The 18,677-nt window shown below is 49.1% G+C and overlaps 1 protein-coding gene across 1 annotated transcript; it reads right to left on the bottom strand.

Moving 5' to 3' along the window:
- GHRH (growth hormone releasing hormone) lies at positions 1-10,345 on the bottom strand. Its single transcript, XM_075011763.1, has 5 exons — positions 10,266-10,345; positions 6,109-6,246; positions 4,114-4,218; positions 3,306-3,440; positions 1-2,522 (listed from the first exon to the last, which is right to left on the bottom strand). The coding sequence occupies exons 1-5, from the start codon at positions 10,343-10,345 to the stop codon at positions 2,453-2,455; spliced, it is 528 nt and encodes a 175-aa protein (XP_074867864.1). The 3' UTR covers positions 1-2,452.
- Positions 10,346-18,677: the final 8,332 nt, after the last annotated feature.

Here is an 18,677-nt window from a genome sequence, read left to right as displayed (position 1 = left end):
GTTACAACCCATAGTTAGTAGTTCTGCAATTATACATTAGAGTTCTTTGACAACTCTTTGGTGAAAGGCATCTGGTCCTGGGGGACTCATTACTGTTAAGTTTATCAATTTGTTCCAGAGCCTCCTCTGACATCTGTCTGGGACAGTTTCTCAGATTTGTTATCTAAAAAGAATGGTTCAGGTTTGGGAATCTTTCAGCCATGAAGACTGATGCAAAGAATTCATTTAGTTTCTCCACAATGCCTCTACCCTTGAATGCTCCTTTAGCAGCTCAGTCGTCTAGTGGCCTCACAAATTGTTTAGTATGCTTCTAACTTCTGGTAAAGTTAGGGTGCAGTGGAGTTAGGAGTAGAATTAATAATGTTCCACCATGAAAGTTAAAATATATCAACAACTATAATCTGAAATTCTCCTCTGGTGATTCACAGAAGTTTCATTTACATCAAACTAACTTCAGACTGGACATGCTTTGGAGTTCAACCCTGCTGCAAGAGTTCTGGACAGGACAAAACAGCCATGTGTGAGACCAGTCATGTTTCCAGTACATGATGTGTGTTTTCGAAAGAAAGAAATCTATACTGTGCAGTCAAGTGTCCGGATTTGCAGATGACACTAAGATGGGGGACAGGTAGATAAGTTGGAGAATAAGGATTGAGTCCCGAGTGACTTAAATGAACTGGAGGATTGGGCCAAAAGAAATCTGATGAGGTGCAACAAGGACAAGTGTAGAATCCTGCACTTGAGACGAAAGAATCCCAAGTTTTGTTACAGGCTGGGCAGCAAGTGTCTAAGTAGCAGTGCAGCAGAAAAGGACGTGGAAATTACAGTGGATGAGAGGCTGATATGAGTCAACAGTATGCCCTTGTAGCCAAGAAGGCTAATGGCATATTGGGGTGCATTAGGAGGAGCATTTCCAGCAGATTGAGAAGTTATTTGGCGCTGGTGAGGTCACATCTGGAGTATTGCATCCAGTTCTGGGCCCCCGAGTATAGAAGGGTCGTAGATGCATTGGAGTGGGTCCAGCAGAAGGCAACCAGAATGATAGGGGGCTGGAGCACATGACCTATGAGGAGAGGCTGAGGGATTTGGGCTTATTTAGTTTGCACAAGAGATGTATGAGGGGCAATTTGATAGCAGCCTTCAACTTCCTGAAGTGGGGCTCTAAAGAGGATGGACAGGGGCTGTTCTCAGTAGTGATGGAACAAGGAGCAATGGTCTCAAATTACAGAGTGGGGGTGCAGGCTGGATATTAGGAAAAACTATTTCACCAGGAGGGTGGTGAAGCACTGGAATGCGTTACCTAGAGAGGTGGTAGAATCTCCATCCCTAAAGATTTTTAAGTCCTGGATTGACACAGTCCTGGCTGGGATGACTTAGTTAGGGTTAGCCCTGCTTAGGGCAGGGGGCTGGACTCTATGACCTCCTGAGGTCCCTTCCAACCCTAAGATTCCCTGATTCTATGATCTCATCTCCATTGGACGTGTAGCCATAAGGGGTGTAAAGTCAAACTAATGTATAGACTAAATCTCCATGGATACCACAAGGTAGTTTTTTAGTAGTCTGCATGTTTATTGAGTAAACAACCTTCCACACAGTGCAGTAACTCATCAGATTTCTTGTGTAGCAAATGATTCAAAAATTACAAGTTGTGATTGTAGATAATCCAATCTTTCCCCTGGGCTATAAGTACGAGACTGAGTAGCCCTGTACAGACCAGTAGCAGATAAGCGAGAGACCTATCTGGTCAAAGACACCTGAAGGGGAGTAGGGAGGGAATTAATTTAAGGGCTGATTTGAATTAATCTGGGCATAGTAACTTTTAAAACAATCTGATTCCTTTCTGAAATGTCTCTAGATTCCAAGCAGGATATGCATGGATTACAGCTCTTCATGTCCATGATCTTGTCTTTGCTGCCGTGGGTTGTTTACAGCCAGGTCCATTTTCTCTGATTGACTCCTGTGCAGAAGGAACAAAAAGACTGTTTGTGAGTAAAGACACAACAGACGTGTGTTTTATCAACCACAGGCTCGCCATAGCTATTGTTTTTGGCTGCAAGCGTCAGGCAAAGTAAGTCAGGAGGAAGAGTTGAAGGGGAGTGGGTGAGCTAAGGAGGGTGCGTGAGTTCGATGGACCCCTCTGTTCATGGAAGCTTTTGGGTTTGAAACAGTTCCTTGAAACAGTACCAGGTTTTATAGCCGCCGCCTTCAAACTAAAGCTAAGCTCTAAAGCTGGGTTATAGAAGTGATCGGATTTTTTCAAAGGTGTGGCGAACTTACTGACTTCAGTGGGCACTGTCCATGCTGAGATGAACACTGGCTAATCACCCTCTGCCCAGTAATGTTTGTCTTGAGCCTTATCCTGCTACAGAGCATGGCAGAAACAGGCCTTTTGCTCCAAGACCAGCTATCAGGGATTGGTACTCACCAGAGCATGTTGGAGAGAAGGAGAGAGTTACAGTTTCATGAGCTTGGTGAGGGTGTTAGTGAAGTCCTCTACTTGATTACTGTTGACATCGTGAGTCCTGAATGAGAGGAGAGAACTGGGTAGGTTGCGACATGATTCCATGTAGAAAACAAATCACTATTGTCCTTGCTGTTAGAAAATAGCAGACTTGGAGGAAAAAGAAAAGGTACAGGACTATACTAGCCATGCTGTGAAGAGGAGGCACCATCCAAAGTTCTCCCAATGCACCTCTGCTTTGCTTATGTGGAAACCATCTTGTACAGAAGCCGTTTCACATCCCTTACTTCTGCATGCACACAAGAGCCTGTTCTTTCCTTGGCCTGTCTGGTAATGGCTGGGAGGATGATCTCTATGGAATGCGTTAAGGAACGGTTGGGAGTTGGGGAACCAGCTCCCTTGTGCCTGTTTTTCCTTGCTGATAACGGTTTCTCTTTGGAAAGTGATTTACGATTCTCTAACTAATTGCCTCTGACACTGGTCTTGTTTGTGTAAGAGTATAAAATACTAGAGTTAGCTGCATCAAGCAGCCTTCCGGCACCTGATTTTACCAGTGTCCAGTTTGGCTCATCTGTTGCCTTATTGAATTCAATAAAGCTGAATGTTAGCCGCCTAAACCCAGAGAAGTCTTGTGCTTCAACACTTACCATTGGAAAGAAAGATGCAAACTTTGCTGCACAGTAGAAGATTTATGCTGGCCAGGGAGAATATTACCTACTGCAATCTTTTCACCCCCATATGTCAGATAGGAATAAGGACCTATTCCCACTCCCATTAAAGTGAAAGACTGAAATGTGGTTAGGCTTATAGGTCCATAAATTCCAAGGGAGAGCTTTCTACCTACCTTTGATTCTGCAGTATGGCTCCCAAGAAATTCCTTAATATCATCTGCCGGTGGTAGAGGCTATCCATCAAGATGCTCTCAGACTGGCGTCTGGTCAAAAATTCATGCTCCCCTTCCACTGGACTGCGTTCACTGCTTTGGTTATGCAAAGAACAAGAATGGGTTGCTAGAATGGCGCTCTACAGAAAGGATCCTTACAAGCAGTTTCTCCATCGCTCGCTGGGAGGTTGGGAACCCTGCCCTGCTTTCAGGGTGACTTAGCTGTTGCCTGATGGCCAGTCCATGCTGGATTTTACTTTCTGATTTGCACACTGTTTTATCTGTCCATTGCTAAGATGAAATAACCAACCTTGGGCTCTTGAGCAGGAATGAGGTTTGTCAAGTGGGAGGCTGCACTTGACAAGTGTCTCCTTGTCTTGCTTAGCAGCAGTAGCGTATGTGGTCAAAGCTGAGGGAGCTTTAGGGCAGGGTGAAGCCAAGTCTATTTCTTTCAGGGAATGATAGCACATACTGCTTCCTGCAAATGCTCTAGCCAATTACTGAAGCAGTGGAGATTTGGGCTAATCAGCTGGTGAGGAATGAATTAAATACAGTGTCCCCAAAAGCTGTGATTGTGGGGATCATTGCGAATGTGGGCATGCAGGGTTCTCTAACACAAAGAGGAAGAGGCTTGTTCTTGTACTCCTGGTGAAACAGTGCAAAATGAACAAATGGATCCGTCAGACCGGATGGAATGTTCTCTGCTTCAGCTGTAAGACATGCAAAGTGTCCCAATCCAGTAATGAGAGAACAGGAAAGGATGTCTTACCCCAGCCGTTTGCCTATAATGGTTTGTAAGATCTTCCGGGCAGAGATCTGGCCCAAGACTTTCCGGTAATGGTCAGTGAATATGGCATCAGCGTGACGCTGCATCCTAAGGAGAAGACCGACACTGGCTGCATAAAACACTGTGGATAATACTCTTTTGGTAAGAGGTCAGCTTTTACAATGCCAAAACCATTCACATCTGGTAGTGCTGGGAGAGGAGCTGACTGGGGCAAGTACCCATCACAGAGTTGGTGCCTGGCTGCTTTTCTAGTGAAGAATAAAGAAGTCATGACATGGCGACAGCCAGGAAAAAAAAAACTGCTAATCAATCAGGAAGTGCTGGGGAAAAGTGGTGAAAAATTTTAAAACAAATGTTGTAAAGGGCCCAAAAGTGGGTGAGCGCAGGACAGGGGGAGGGCTGGTTGAACGTTCCAGTGTCCTGGCTAATCCCCAGCAGCACCAGGGGACCTGTAGGGGTGAATGCGGCTGGGACTTGACTTTCAGAGATGCTTGAGTGTTTACTGGGATCTGAATCCCAGAAGCCTCAAATGTGGAGGTGCAAGCCCTCAACTCAGTCCCTACATCCTGACTCTGCACCAGGGCAGGGATGGATCCACCAACCCATGGCTTTTCTCTGCCTCAGTGTCCCCACCTGCTTAAACAGCCCAACTTATCCTTCCCGACCTGCTGGGGGTGCCGTGAGGATGAATTCATGACTGCTTGTGAGGTGAATGGCTGCTGAGGTGATTCCCAAACATGCTTAGGGCACCAGCAGAATTGCTGCTTGCGTGGATAGGGCTGGGGTGGGGGCAGAGGTGCATTGAGCTGGTTCCTGTTCTTGTTATATGTCAATAACTCTCTTTGGAAAGGTTGGAAGAGCTCTCCCCAGGTGCCTGACATCGCGGTGTGGGGAGACAGCCTTATAACTGGAGAGAACACACAGCCCGCTGCCTACGCCTCTGGCTATGAGTGCAGACTTCCTCAGCTACGGCAGATTTTGTCTCGTCAGCCCCTGGCGGGGGAAACAGTGAAGCTATGGGCACTTGCAAGAATGTCGATGGCCTCGTGCCACTCCACCCCAGCATTTGTGCTGTCCCAGTGCAGCACGCTGCGAGGGGGATCTGGGCTGTCTGGACACGGGAACATGCTGCTGCCCACACCAGTCTGGTAATGATGCTGTAGGACATCTGGCAAGAGCTGGAAAGGTGATTGCAAGCCTCTTGATCGAATTCCAGTGTAATTACACACGTCCTACCTACCCTGCCTTCTAGGGCTTCAGTTGGACTTCAGTTCTTCTGTCCCTGACCTAAGTTGCCATTTGATTCCTGTTCATTAAGCCGAGAGAAGGCAGTGGCTGGAAAATGATTTTACTTTTTGGCAAAATATCAACACCCGAAAAACCTTGGCTGAAACCACCTCCCACCCCACTAAGAAAGTGATTGTTTCTATGGAAATGGTGCTGCAGTGCCACCTGGGAGTTGTCATTTAGAAGCATTACGCCGCCTTTATTTCCTCTGGTTGGGGCTTGCTGCCTGGGCTAAATCTCCCATGATGCCCCATGTTCTCCTTTCTTACTGAGCTACCGCAGTGCATCATGGGAGATGCATGTTGTCCAGGCGAGAGTGAGTCCAAGAGGCAGGCCTGCTCCCAGGAGGCACCTTAGCTGCATTGCCAAATTGACTGTTTTCTATTTCCACATGAAAGCTTTTCCATTTTCAAACGTTTGGGAGTTTAGTAACTTGTAGAGAGAGCTGAAAATTGTTGCAAAAAGAAACTTTGGTTAGAAACAAAAACAAAAAACATTTTCCATTGAAAAAAGTTGGGGCTGGTAAAACTTCAGCCAGCCCTAGCATAATTTAACCCTCATTTGTAGTTTCCGCAAAATACCCTCCAGTGCCCTCACATCCTCTTGCTGTTTCCCTCCTGGGCTTGCAGTGTAGAGAGAACTTAAGGGGGGCTGCCTTTGTGGGATGAGTTTCGAGAGGGAGGTGCCAACCTTTTTTCAGCAGCGTTGGTTAGAAAACCGTCCTCTTCCCCTGGCTGCTCCTCTACAGAGAGATTATTGTTCAGCACTGGACTGCCATCCTGGAGCTGAAAGTTTGCCACCTTGGTGGAGATGGATGGTGGATTGTACCTGTAAGGATCAGACGGTTACAGAACTGGAAAGGGCCTGGAGAGGTAATTGGGTCCAGGCCCCTGCCCTCATGGTAGGACCAACCACCATCTAGAAAGAGCCAACAGCACTGAGCCCAACCACGCTGTACTCCTCACCAAATCCCGCTCCATCACCATGGCCTTCTCTACTGGGCCAACTACAAGCAGGGGCACTTTGCTTTTGTCACCTCAGCATGGCTTGGCTTCTCTCGTTCCTTCCTTCCCTGGCTCATAGACACAGCACAGGTTGTCTTTGAATTGTTTCCCTCAAGTGTTGAAAACTGCCTAGATGCTGCTTAAACCTATATGGTAGGCACCTTTTCAGATTAGAAACACAGAAGTCCTCAGTACAAAACTGGTCCTTCTTAGAACTGCCAGCAGACTCCAGCAAAACATAACTGATTGGGTTTTCACTGTGGGTGCGTCTACACTTGCATTCCATTTTTGAAAGAGGTATGCAAATGAGGTGTAAATTTGCGTATTTGGCACCTCATTTGCATATTGTAACTTCAAAAGAGCTTCTTTCAAAAGAAGAAAGCCAGTGTAGACACTGCTCTTTCTAAAGTAAACCCATCTTCGAAAGAATCCTTCTTCCCTTTATTTAATGACAGTTCTTGAAATCAAAGACTAAAACATTTTCCAGGGTGGAAGAATGAATCCATTTGTGCTGGAGTGCAGTTGTGCTCAGTTTTGTAGATCTACTTACAAAAATAAGAAAACTTCAATAGATGGTAGAGATTGACTTAAAACTACAGGAAGGTTTAATACACAACCCTTCAATCTATATAATACCAAAGCTCCTACACCTCTCAATGCCAGTGGATAAAAATACAGAAGCAGTAAAGGAAGTTAAGCAGTACTTACAACTTTGTAATTAAAGGTAGCGCTGGCTGTACCATCTATACTATTACAGGTGCTCCTCATTTGCCATTATAAGACTGAGTTTTCAATTGTTTATAATTTTGCCAGATTTCAACCACTTAGGCTGAAATTTTCCATGCCAGGCTGATTTTTCTCCCAGAAATTTTTACCAAAATATGCAGCTATTTTCAAGAGTGAGACTAAGGCTAAATGTGCTGTCCCCATCTCCTGCCCCTCCCCTCCACCCTGGCTCCTCATTTAAAAAAAAAATGGGGAACCTTTTCTTTAAAATGCCCTCCCACCCTGTAATGTGGAGCAGGGACTTGACATTTGGCAAGGAGTTGGCCTTTGTGTCTGGGAAGCGTCTTTTGCGCTTGCCAGTTGAAACCATGCAAAGCTGGCCACGGTGGAAGCATTTGGAAAGCGGCGGTTTGTAAATTCTCAGAAACATCTTTGATTTGAGCCACTAAAATCTCCAAAGCTTCCATCCTACTAAGCGTGCCATCCCCACAGTGACACGGAGGACTGGTCTGCACCAGAAAATGATGCAGTTTAACTACCTCAGAGGTGTGAAAAATCCACACCCCCTGAGCAGTGAGGCTAACAGGCCCCAGAGCCAGGTCAGGGGGCTGGATCCATGCTCCCAGAAGGGGCAAGGCCTCAGGCAGAAAAAGGGGGATGCTCTGGTTGCAATTTAAAGGGCTCAGGACACCAGCTGCACTAGCAACTCCAGGCTCTTTTGAATCGCAAGGCCCTGAAGTAATAGCCCCCTGCACCTCCCCCTCCACTAGGAAGCGGGCCTACCCCTGCGTGGCACATTTAAGCCAAGCTGAGTCCCCAGCTTTGCAGTGCTAGGTGGCTGGAAGAATTCTTCCATCAGTCTAGCTGCCATTTCTCAGGGATTGCCTGTGCCACCAGGACGCTCCCTCTCGTCTGTGTGGGAAGTGTTTACACTGGAGCGCTGCTGCAGAGCAGCTGCAATGACACAGCTGGGCCCTGTAGCATTTTAAGAACAGTCAAGAAGCGCCGTGCCTGTTTCAGGCCAGGGCTATGGAGGCTCAGAAGGTCTTTCCCTGGAACGGCTGCTCCCAGGTGTTCCAGGCTGGGGTGAGGCCAGGCTTTGGAACAGAAAGTAGGGAGTCCACCTCTTGTGTGCTTTGGGGGATCCCCCTGCCCGAAGGTATCCATCCACCACTTGAGGTCTCGTACTGTGGCAGTGAAGGAGCAAGTCTGTTGTGCTGTCATTCATGCCCCTGTTCTGTGTAGAGGACTTAGGCCCCAGGGCAGCTTCCCCAGGGGAAGGAGCTGCCCAATTCAGATGCTGAAAGAACTGAACCCAGACTTGGGGGCGGGGGGGTAGCAATAAACTGGGTCTGGGAGAAAAATGAACAAGCTAGACAAGGAGACTGAGAACCAGTGAATGGGGGGCAGGGGCTGACAGGGGAAGATTGAGACTGGTTTAGGGCTGGGACTAGGAACCAGTGTGGGGGCACGACAGGGGTAGGAGAGATGGCCCTGATAAGGAGTTTGGTGTGGGACAGAACTGGGACTGGCTGGGCAAAAGAAGCGAGTGGCCGAAGTGGAAGAGGCTGCTCATTGTGGGGAAGGGGAACAGGAATCAAAACTTGGACACAAGCCCACGAGAGGAAGTTAATGTACGTGAGCACGTAGCAAATATGCACCATGGGGCCAAGGCAAAGCAACACAGGCAATCTGAACTCTGGCGCGGCCTCGCTTTGGAGTGTCTGACTCCGCAGCCGTCATGTTGGGACTGAGCGAGAGATGTAGCCTGAAAACGTGGAGGATTAGCAATGACCTATCGTGACAGTCCGGTTCAGGCCACCCGTTTAAATGCAGCATGACTTAGTAGCAACAAAAAACCATTACTCTCTGGTGGCAGAATGGCTTGTGCCAGAGATTGTGGTTCTAGGCATTTTCCACAGGAACGATCTGGCCTTTTTTCTCGCACCCAGTCCTATGGTGCCCACGCACTGTCCAAGTGTCCATTGCTACCATTAGTTCTCCAGCTGGCCATCTCAGTGGAGACTGAACTCTGCCGTTGCCAGTGGAGGAGGTGTCTAGAAGGCGACTTGAAGTCTCGTACTGTGGCAGTGAAGGAGCGAGCCTGCTGTGCTGTCATTCGTGCCCCTGTTCTGTGTAGGGACAGAGGACTTAGGCCCCAGGGCAGCTGCTGTGGCTGCTCTTACCAGCCCTGAACTTTATATTTGGTTTTAGAGTTCATTTGAGCCTGGCTGTCCCTTGTTTCGAGTGCATCCGGTTTTTTTTTCCTCAGGAGCCTTATATTTACACCTCCCAGTGTGTCAGGTACAATGTATGTTAACAAGGCCAGCAGGGAACACGTTTTACCAGACACGTCAGGGACCACTGTGATCCATTATACCACCTCCTGACTGCACACCCATCAGCAAAGGACAGGCAGGGTGTGGTTACTGGACTCCGTATTGTGCCCTGTGTCTTCCACATGCCAAGGACCCTGACAAAGGAGAGAGCTGTGAGTCCTGTGACAGCAATGCAAACAGCTGCTCCCGGAGACGTTGCAGGCTCTGCTTTCTCACCCCAGCCAGAGGAATGAGGAGGTGGGGAAATCTGTTCTCTCTGAAGTGTAATGTTTAAACAAGACAACGTGACACAACCTGCAGGGGTCTGTGCAGACTTCCAACCCTGGCGCAGCAGCAGGAGCTGCAGGTCACGACAGAAGTGAATGGCCAGAGCCATGTGTGGGAGGTGTTCCAGGAGCAGGTGTGGTTCAGGACTGACAAAGCTGGAGGCCAGGGGAAGAGATCAGAACAGAAATAGCATGGGGGTGCTGCAGGTGAGGAGTGAGAGGAACTGACAGAGTTTGCATGGGAGCCCTGGAGCCCTGGACTGAAATAGCAGAGGATGTTGCTAGTCGAGGCCAAGGACTGCCCCAGCTGTGGGCAGTTGGAGACTGAAAAAGCAGAGGGCTTTTCTCATCAGCACGGCAGCCATGCGGGGAAGCTTTCAAACTGCTGTCTGCAGTTTCATGAGCCTTGTATGAAAATCCACCAACTGCCCAGGCCAGAAAATAGAAGTCAAGACAGAGAGCTGCGGGGAAATCTTGAGGACAGGCAGGAAGTTCAGGAGATTGGTGCTTACCTGAGAGCTGGATAGAGAGGAGAAGCGAGGGAGCACACGAGTAAATGGAGGAACAGTAGGAAGATGGCCCTGTGCAGCATCCTTCACCCGTCTGGAGTGGCCTGAAATTAAGAGAAATCCAAGTCAGGGATTGTAACAGACACCTGGGCTCTCGCACAGCCTTTGGGAGCACTGAGCGTACCACCGCCAGCAAGCGGCCTCTTGAACATGGATCGGAACTCTGCTATAGCTTCATTTTTCACACGCAAGTTGCTGCATCCCTGTCCTCAGCCTCAATGGGACAGAAATCGCCCTGTGCAGCCTGTATATATGAAACGCACCATGTCCTTGCAAGGCAGCGGCCCCAGCGTATCGCTGTCTTAGCATGGCATGGAATTCATCATCTCACTGTGTGATTAACAGCCACCATTTCAGCAAAGAGCCCCATTCCCATGCCTGCCTCTGCTTCTCTCGGCAAGTTGTCCCCCCCTTCGTTTGGTGACTGACATCTAGCCTCTAGAGCACATTTCTGGAGAATGCTGATGGTGAGCCATTACCCCCTGCCTATGAGGTAGGAGAATATACCCTCCTCTCACCATGCCGTTCTGGTCTCGCAGGACTCTGTGGGAGCATGTTTCACACGAGAAGTCAGAGACCAGAAGCAGGATGTTTGGGACTGTCCAACTAGAGCTGCTTGAATTACTTTGCTAGGAGCTGAGCTCTTTTTTTGGGCTAGAGAACCCAATCTAGATTTTTCTTGGAATGGATTTGCTTTTTGTAAATAGTTGGCACAAAAAACTTTCCCCATCTGAGGAGCTCTTCGCAGCATCTGGAGCCCCAGCTGAGAATGGGGCCCCTTTACATCAAGCATGGTACAAACCCACAGTGAGAGAGGGCCCCTGCCCTGAAGAGCTTACAGGCTCAATAGACAAAACAGACAAAGTGTGGGAGGGGGTAAAGGAAGCCTGAGACCTAGAGTGATTTGCCCTTTGGAAGGTGTCTAGGGTGCTACCCCATTAGCCTAGCTTCTGCGGATACATTACTTGTGCTTTGCTGCTTGTCATCACATAGTATGTGGTTCCTCTCTCTGAATGGATGGTTGCAACACCTGATGGGAAAACATGCAACAACATGTTTCTGAAGGGATAGCCTTCCATGAACAATCCAGGATAGCTGAACATTTTCATAGCTGTTCAGCAGCTGTCTGGATCCTTGGGAACAGGACTATTTCAAGTCCATGGTCCAAAGAACCAAGCACTGTGCTTTTAGTTGTGGAAATTGGAGCCGGTAAGAAAATTTTTCCTCAAACCTTTTTTTCCAGTGGCAAGTACCTTTGTGATCAAAACAAAAATGCTTCCAAAATGTCATTTGGATGGAAATTTGTCAACAAGAATATTCCAAAATGGAAAATGCTGAATGTTTCGCTAAAAAATTTATTAGCGCTCAGTCAGGGGTTTCAATGCTGAGGAATCGGGTACAACTGGTTGTGCCATTGGTGGGACTCGTGGGATTCTTAGGAGAAGCTGATTATTTTATTCACAGGCTATGTCTAGACTGCAGGCTGCTTTCGGATGAAGCCTCTCCTGAAGATATCTTCAGAAAAGCCTTCTTCTGAAAGAGTGTCCACTCTCAAAAGCACCCTGAAAAAACCACCTGCTTTTTCGAAACAGAGCATCCAAACAGACTGGATGCTGTCTTGCATAACAGGTCACCCAGAACCACTTCAGCCAAGGCTTTAGGTCACCAGTTGCTTTCGAGTGCTGTTACCAGAGCCTTGCAGAGACACAGGATGCCCCCGGACAGACATTTCTCTGGTCCTGCTGTGTTTGCCTACCTCTTTGAGGGACAGCAAAGCTCTCGCAGTGCCTGCTGTGGTTGCCCTGCTTTTTTGGATGCCACAGCTTTCCTCCTGGTGCCGTGGGGCTGGAGCTCCCCCGGGCATGCGATGTCCCCACACAGCCATGCTGCTGTTTTTGCAGCACTTTGTGCCAGCTGCTTTTCTGGTCCTGACCGAGCTTGACGCTGAGCTCATTCTTGAGAACTCTGTCTGGATGTGGGAGGTACACTCTGGTAACTGCACCCCACAGTGGAGAGGCATTTCTGGAGGCTCTGGTTGGTCATGGAGCAGTGGGACAATCAGCAGTTGCTCCAAAGCTTCCGCTTGTGGAAGGAAACCTTTTTGGAGCTATGTGCCTGGCTTGCCTCTGCCCTCCAGAGATGTGACATCCACCTGCGACCCGCCACCGCCCAGGAGAAGCAGGTCACAATCTCCATACAAAAGCTGGCCACCCCCGACAGCTGCCAGTTTGATGGGCAACCAGTTTGGCATGGGGAAGTCCACCATCTGGGCCTTCCTCATGGAGGTAAGGAACATGTGCTTCTCCCCTTCCCTGACCTCAGAATAAAGACACCTGTTTGGTTTCCAACAAAATGACCTTAACAACAGCTGGGCTGGAGGACAGGGGCTCATAAACAGGAGGAGGAGGGAGGCTTGGAGTGGTGTTGGGTCCAGCTAGGAGTGCCACCTCAGGTGTGGGGACCTCGTTGGGGTTGTGTGGGTCTGGGGACCATACGGGAGTGAGCAGGAGGGGGCTGGAGCAGGGTTAGGGATGGTAGGAGGGGCAGGGGCAGGCGGAGGGGGAATGAGCATAGTGGAGGGGCGGGAGGGTGGTCTGTAGGAGGAGCGACAGTAGGCAGGTGTCATGTCACACATGATGACACACGTGCTATCGCACGGCTGCTCCATGTGCTGTTCCACCACGCTGAGCCCTCGTGGACCTTCTCCACCGGGGTCTGCTGCAAGCTGTGCAGGAAGCTGACACGCTGGTGCATGAGGTCTTCCTGGACCCTGGCGCATGCAGGTCCCCCGGGCTCTGGAGGAGTGACTCGCCCTTCGGTCCGCCGCGCAAAGCACAAGGAGGGAGAGATGATCAGTCATCCGTGCAGATGCCATCCCTGAGGCCGCGCCTCCCTCTGTGAGCAGCGACCGATGCTCCCCGGGGCAGAGGAAGAGGATGTCCATATGTGGCTTGCACAGCAGGCCCTGCTGCACTGGGGCCCCAGAGTGCCTACGGGACTGTGCTGCCGCTTCCGATTCCTCCCCCACCACCACCCCAGACAATGGACGAGCAAGTCAGGGAAGTGTCCAGCCACCGTGGGGTCTCCTCATGGGCAGCAGAGGAGCTGGGCTCAGCCTGGCCCTTCCTGGGGCCTGTCACGCACCTGCGGCTCACAGCGCTGCCCGCAGGAGCAGGTGCTGCCGCACATGGGCAGGCACGCCCAGGTGCTGTGCGTGGCACTCTTCGGTGTCTGGGGTGATGCCTGTGCCCTTGTGGCTAACCTGCTCCCAGCCATGCCAGGTGCTAGGAGGGCTCCCCGGCCCCTGGGCCAGACGTGTGTGACCTCCCATGAGCTTGGTAGCAGGATGCCACCGATGCTCAGATTCCACATGCATGGACAGCAGCACGATGCCCAGGCCAAGCACCGCTTGCACCTGGGCCCTTCTGCACCTGCCTCCTCTGCCCTGTGTGTGTGACAAACCAAGAGCACTCACCTGAAGGTCCCTCCCCAGTGTCGGACAATGCTTGGGACATGTCCCAGCTGACAGGAACCTGCTCCAAGGACAGGGTGACGGTGCCTGTGTCCTCGGCTGCTGCCTCCTCTTCCTCCTGCTACTCCTGGTGGTCATCCTCCTCCAGCGTGGCCTCTGGCCAGGTGATGACGAAGGTATCGAGCCCAGAGTCCACCCTGACGGGTGGGGAAGACATTTCCGCGCTCCCCAGGAGTTGGTACTGCTGCTGTTAGTAGGGGCAGCTGTGCAGTCCAGCCCCTGAGCGCAAGCTGCACTCTCTAGCCCGGGCATATCCCTAGCGGAGCTCTTTTACCTCACTCTGGACTTGTTCCAAGGTCTGGGGTGGGGGTCTGTGCTCCACCAGGGACTCGGCTATGGGGCCATCGATCTCAGCATTGTGGTGCTTGGAGCAGAGTTCTGTAATGTCTCCTCCGCATCTCACAGCTCAAAGAGGGACAGGATCTCCGCTCTGCACCAGGAGGGTGCATGCCTTGCTGCTCCCTGCGAGGGCCCAGGGGATCTCAGGGCTAGTGGCTCTGCTATGGGTGAGCAGGCCTGTGTCAGGGAGCACTGCACAGCCAGGTGCTGGTCCGAGGCCAGCTTCCTGCCACAAGGCTTGTCCAGGGTGCCTGCAGCTTTAAGAGGTGCCAGGAGATGGGAACTATAGAACTGTGATTAGTTTGGACAAGGTGTTTACCAGGGCTCCTGCGTTATTTCCTGGAGGCCTCCTCCACATGCACCTTTTTTTGAAAGAGTTCTTCCTCATAGCTAGTGGAGTAACACTGTTGGAAAAACCCTGCCGTTCTTTCAATTGACTTCCAAAAAAACGTGCTTGCACAGTGGATGTCACTCAAGTTTTGTCAGAAAAACAGCCGTTTTTCCGACAAAACTCTGTAATGTAGACGCTCCCTGTTATTGGATTGTTTGATCTGATCTGGGGTTAACTGGGCATTTGACAATATAGATCAGAAAATGATTTGAGCAGTGTTGAAGTCGTATGGAGCAGATAGCAGACTGTTACGGTTGTTGAAGGCTATCGGTGACACCACAGAGGCAGTGGTGAGAATGTGCGGGGAGTTGGGAAATCAGTTTAGAATGAATAGAGGTATGAGACAAAGAGAGCCTGTATCACCAAGTATCTTCATCACACATCTAGAGAGAGTGAGGGACAAGATCAAGGAAGAAGTAGAAGGGATATCTGTGCATGGGAAAAGAATTAACAACTTGAGGTTTGTGGATGATATCGTTATCGCTGAGGAAGATGAGGAGAAGCTAGCAAAAACGGTGCAGGTGCTAAACAAGGAAGGGAAGCGGGACGGACTGATTACGAATATGGATAAAACAAAAACAATGGTATTTGGAAATAGGAAGGAAGATGAGTGTAAATTGGACTGAACTGGAGAATGTAGAGAAGTTCACATATCTGGGGAGTAACATAACGGATAATCTAGACTGTCTTCCTCATAGCTAGTGGAGTAACGCTGTCGGAAAAACCCTGCCGTTCTTTCAATTGACTCCCAAAAAAAGAGCTTGCAGAATGAATGTCACTCAAGTTTTGTCAGAAAAACAGCCGTTTTTCCGACAAAACTCTGTAGTGTCAACACGCCCTGTTATTGGCTTGTTTGATCTGATCTGGGGTTAACTGGGCATTTGACAATATAGATCAGAAAATGATTCGAGCGGTGTTGAAGTCGTATGGAGCGGATAGCAGACTGTTACAAAGTGTCAATAGGAAATAGCAACTAGAAGAGCAAAAGCAAGAGCGAGTTTGAAGGCGATGGATAAGATCTGGAAATGCAAAACGATTAGCTTAGGAACGAAGCTGAGCATCTTGAAAACTTGTGTATTCAGCAGCATGTTGTACAGATGTGAGACATGGGTGATAACAAAAGATTCAAAGAGAAAGATATTGGTGTTTGAAAGGAGTTGTTATAGAAAGATCCTGAGAATGGGATGGATGCAGCAGGTCACTAACGAGAAATTCTATAGGAAGGTATAGCCAAAAGAGAAACTACTGCAAAAGGTTGTACAATGGAGGTTACAGCTATTTGGGAATATTTGCAGAATGAAGGATGAATGAAAAAAATCAAAACCCTGGCATTCGGCATAATGGACGGTTCGAATAGGACAGGCAGACCCCACCGAGATTGGTGTGGAGCTAGTCTACAGAAACTAAGCCACTCTGCACTGGATAGGGAAAGATGGAAAGAAATAGTGAGAGAAGCATCAGACACCAGCGGGCGCTGAGCCCACGGTTATTGGTGATGATGATGGGGTTAATTGACAAGCTGTTTTATTCGCTTGTGTGTTTTTCATCTATTGCCCAGGGCTCTGGAGTACCTGGTGGTTGCTATTTGATTCTAGTTTAGTAAAAATCCAGGTAGTAGTTTCTAGAGCCATGAACACAGAGAACAGCCAGGTAAGTGAATAAGAATCCACTGTCCTGACCCCGAGGGCTTTCAGGCTCACCAGGATAGATCTCAGATGAAAAATGTTAGTCCTAGACATGGGAGAGTCTGTAGTCAGCTAGAAATTACAGGTTGTCAGTGAAGAGGGAGCTGAAGGAAGTTGGGTAGGGGGCAGTTGTTCCAGGCAGAGGAGTGAAAGAAAGTGCAGAGCTGCATGTAGAAAGCAAGCCAGAGAGGAGAAGGGTGATGGGAGAAATGGGGCTGTTCCCTTCTCCGCATTGGCATCTGCAGAAGCAGAGTATGCCCTGCTCTTTCCAAGGGTGGGGCAGCAGCAGAGTTCTTCCTGCCCTCTTGGACACGTTGTGCTAGCTTAGGAACAACTCCCTGCAGAGCTACTCCTCTGCACTGCCCCAGAACAGGTTGTAGCACCTATCTGACCCTGTTGAACTCTACATGCTACAGACTTGCAGGCTAGACCACAGATCACCTGGCCCTGGGCCATAGGCACAAAGGCACCCTTCCTCTCTTCCAATGCATGCAAAGATCCACGAGCAGGAGGCTGACTGTACATGCAAAGCACATGGAAACGTTCAGGGATGGGAGATGAAATGGGTAAGGCAGAGAGAACCTCAGAGCTTGTGAATACAATTCATGTCTGCACTACTGGGCTGCACAGGTGGGTTTGCCCAGCCCCAAGGAGAAGGTGTGGCTGCTCCTGCTCCTTACTGACAGAGTGCTGTCAGCGCACGTGGCATGCACAGATCCCGGCCCTGGGCCAAGGTGCCCCACACTGAAGCTGGACACATGGGGAGACGTTGGAACATTGGGTGGGTTTGTGCTTCTGACAGGCACAAAGGACTCTAGTGTTTGGTGCGTTATCATTGATAAGTTGTGTTGTAAGGAGCTATTTCAATGAGGGGAGGACAGTTGTTTGGGGCAAAATGAGTGGGAAGAAGTTCCAGGCAGACAATCTGATGTTGCTGCAGTTGGTGTTATTTATTCATCGTTCCTATTATTGTAGTGTTGGGGATCCCCAGTTAGGAACCCGGCGCAGCTGCGGCACACGCTGTATAAACAGACAACAAAGATGGTCCTTACCCCAAAGTTAAGCCCCCGCTGACTTCAGTGAGTGCAGAATCAAACCCCCAAAGGAGCAAGGGGGCACTATTAATTCCTATCAACAGTTCCTCAGCCTGCTCTCTGGCTTCCCAGTTTACGCTTCTTACGCTTCAAAGCTGCAGGCTGGGCCAGCCTTCAGCTGCGTTTCCATCTGTTCTTCTCTGGGAAGTGAAGCAGCTTGATCTGACATTAAGAAGAGAGTTGACTGCTGGCAAAAGAGGGGGCTGAATCCACCATCCTGAAGCCTCTTAGAAACCATCACATCAGCCCCAGGAAGACCTTCTGAAAGCCAGACACCTAAACCCATGACTCAGGCCTGTGGGACAGAATTAGACTTCTGGTTTTAGGTTTACACTGCTGTTTCTTGGAAGCACACTACCCTCCCTGATAGCCCATGCATTCCACATCATAACCATCAACTTCTGGGACAGAAAATGAGGGTGACCTATACACTCCCAAAGGGGTGTTGGCACCAAACAATATTCCTTATATTATGAACAGCCGAAGCACCACATGAGCACAACAGCGGGGTTGTACAGTTGCAGAAGAGATCCTTTTCTTTTCCCTTCCCTCCCATTTGAATTCCCCATCTCACACTCTTATCCCCACTTTCAGTCTATCCGGGTTCCTCTTTTTTCACTCCCACCACATATTGTTTTCTTCTCTTTTGAAAAGTTTCTTCTGCCCCTCTCCAGCCCCATTAGTTTCTTAAAGAAGCTTTTCCGCTTTTTTCCCTATTCTCGCCTAATCTGTTTGTACCTACCTTATCTTCTCTCTTCCTTCTCCATTCCTTCATTTCTGGCCCTGTGGTCCTCCCCTTTCGGTCTTTCTCCCACTCAATAGAGAGGGGACATTGAACCCAGAGTCCTGTTCACCATCACAAAGGTGGCCAGTATTTTAGAGGCATGTTTGAATTTCACTTTCCGAGCATGGCCAAGTTGACAGCCCTGAAAAATCTTGTCCCTATTTTAATTATGACAGGGTTAATTTCACTTCCCTGCTTTCCATTCTAGCGGGGTGAGAGGAGTAGTATGTTCCTTTTAAGATGAATAACATTTAATATGATTGTAAAAGATAAACCACAACAGCTTCCCAAGATCATTCAATTTTAATGTTATGGTGTTTGTGAAAATAATGATCACGCCTGTTCCGTACTGTGCCTGGAATATGTATCTAATCAGTCCTGAAAATATTGCTGCGAAGATTAAGTGAAACTTAAATTACACCTGCAGTCTGGTAAGGTTGTTTTTTTATACTGTATAATATTGCATTTAAAAATACAAAGCTATTTCCAATTGCTTCCTCTGCTATCCTGTGTTTGGATTTGCATTGCCC

Source organism: Carettochelys insculpta, chromosome 17, assembly GCF_033958435.1.
Source record: "Carettochelys insculpta isolate YL-2023 chromosome 17, ASM3395843v1, whole genome shotgun sequence".
Classification (NCBI taxonomy): domain Eukaryota; kingdom Metazoa; phylum Chordata; order Testudines; family Carettochelyidae; genus Carettochelys; species Carettochelys insculpta.
This window is presented reverse-complemented; position numbering and strand designations above follow the sequence as displayed.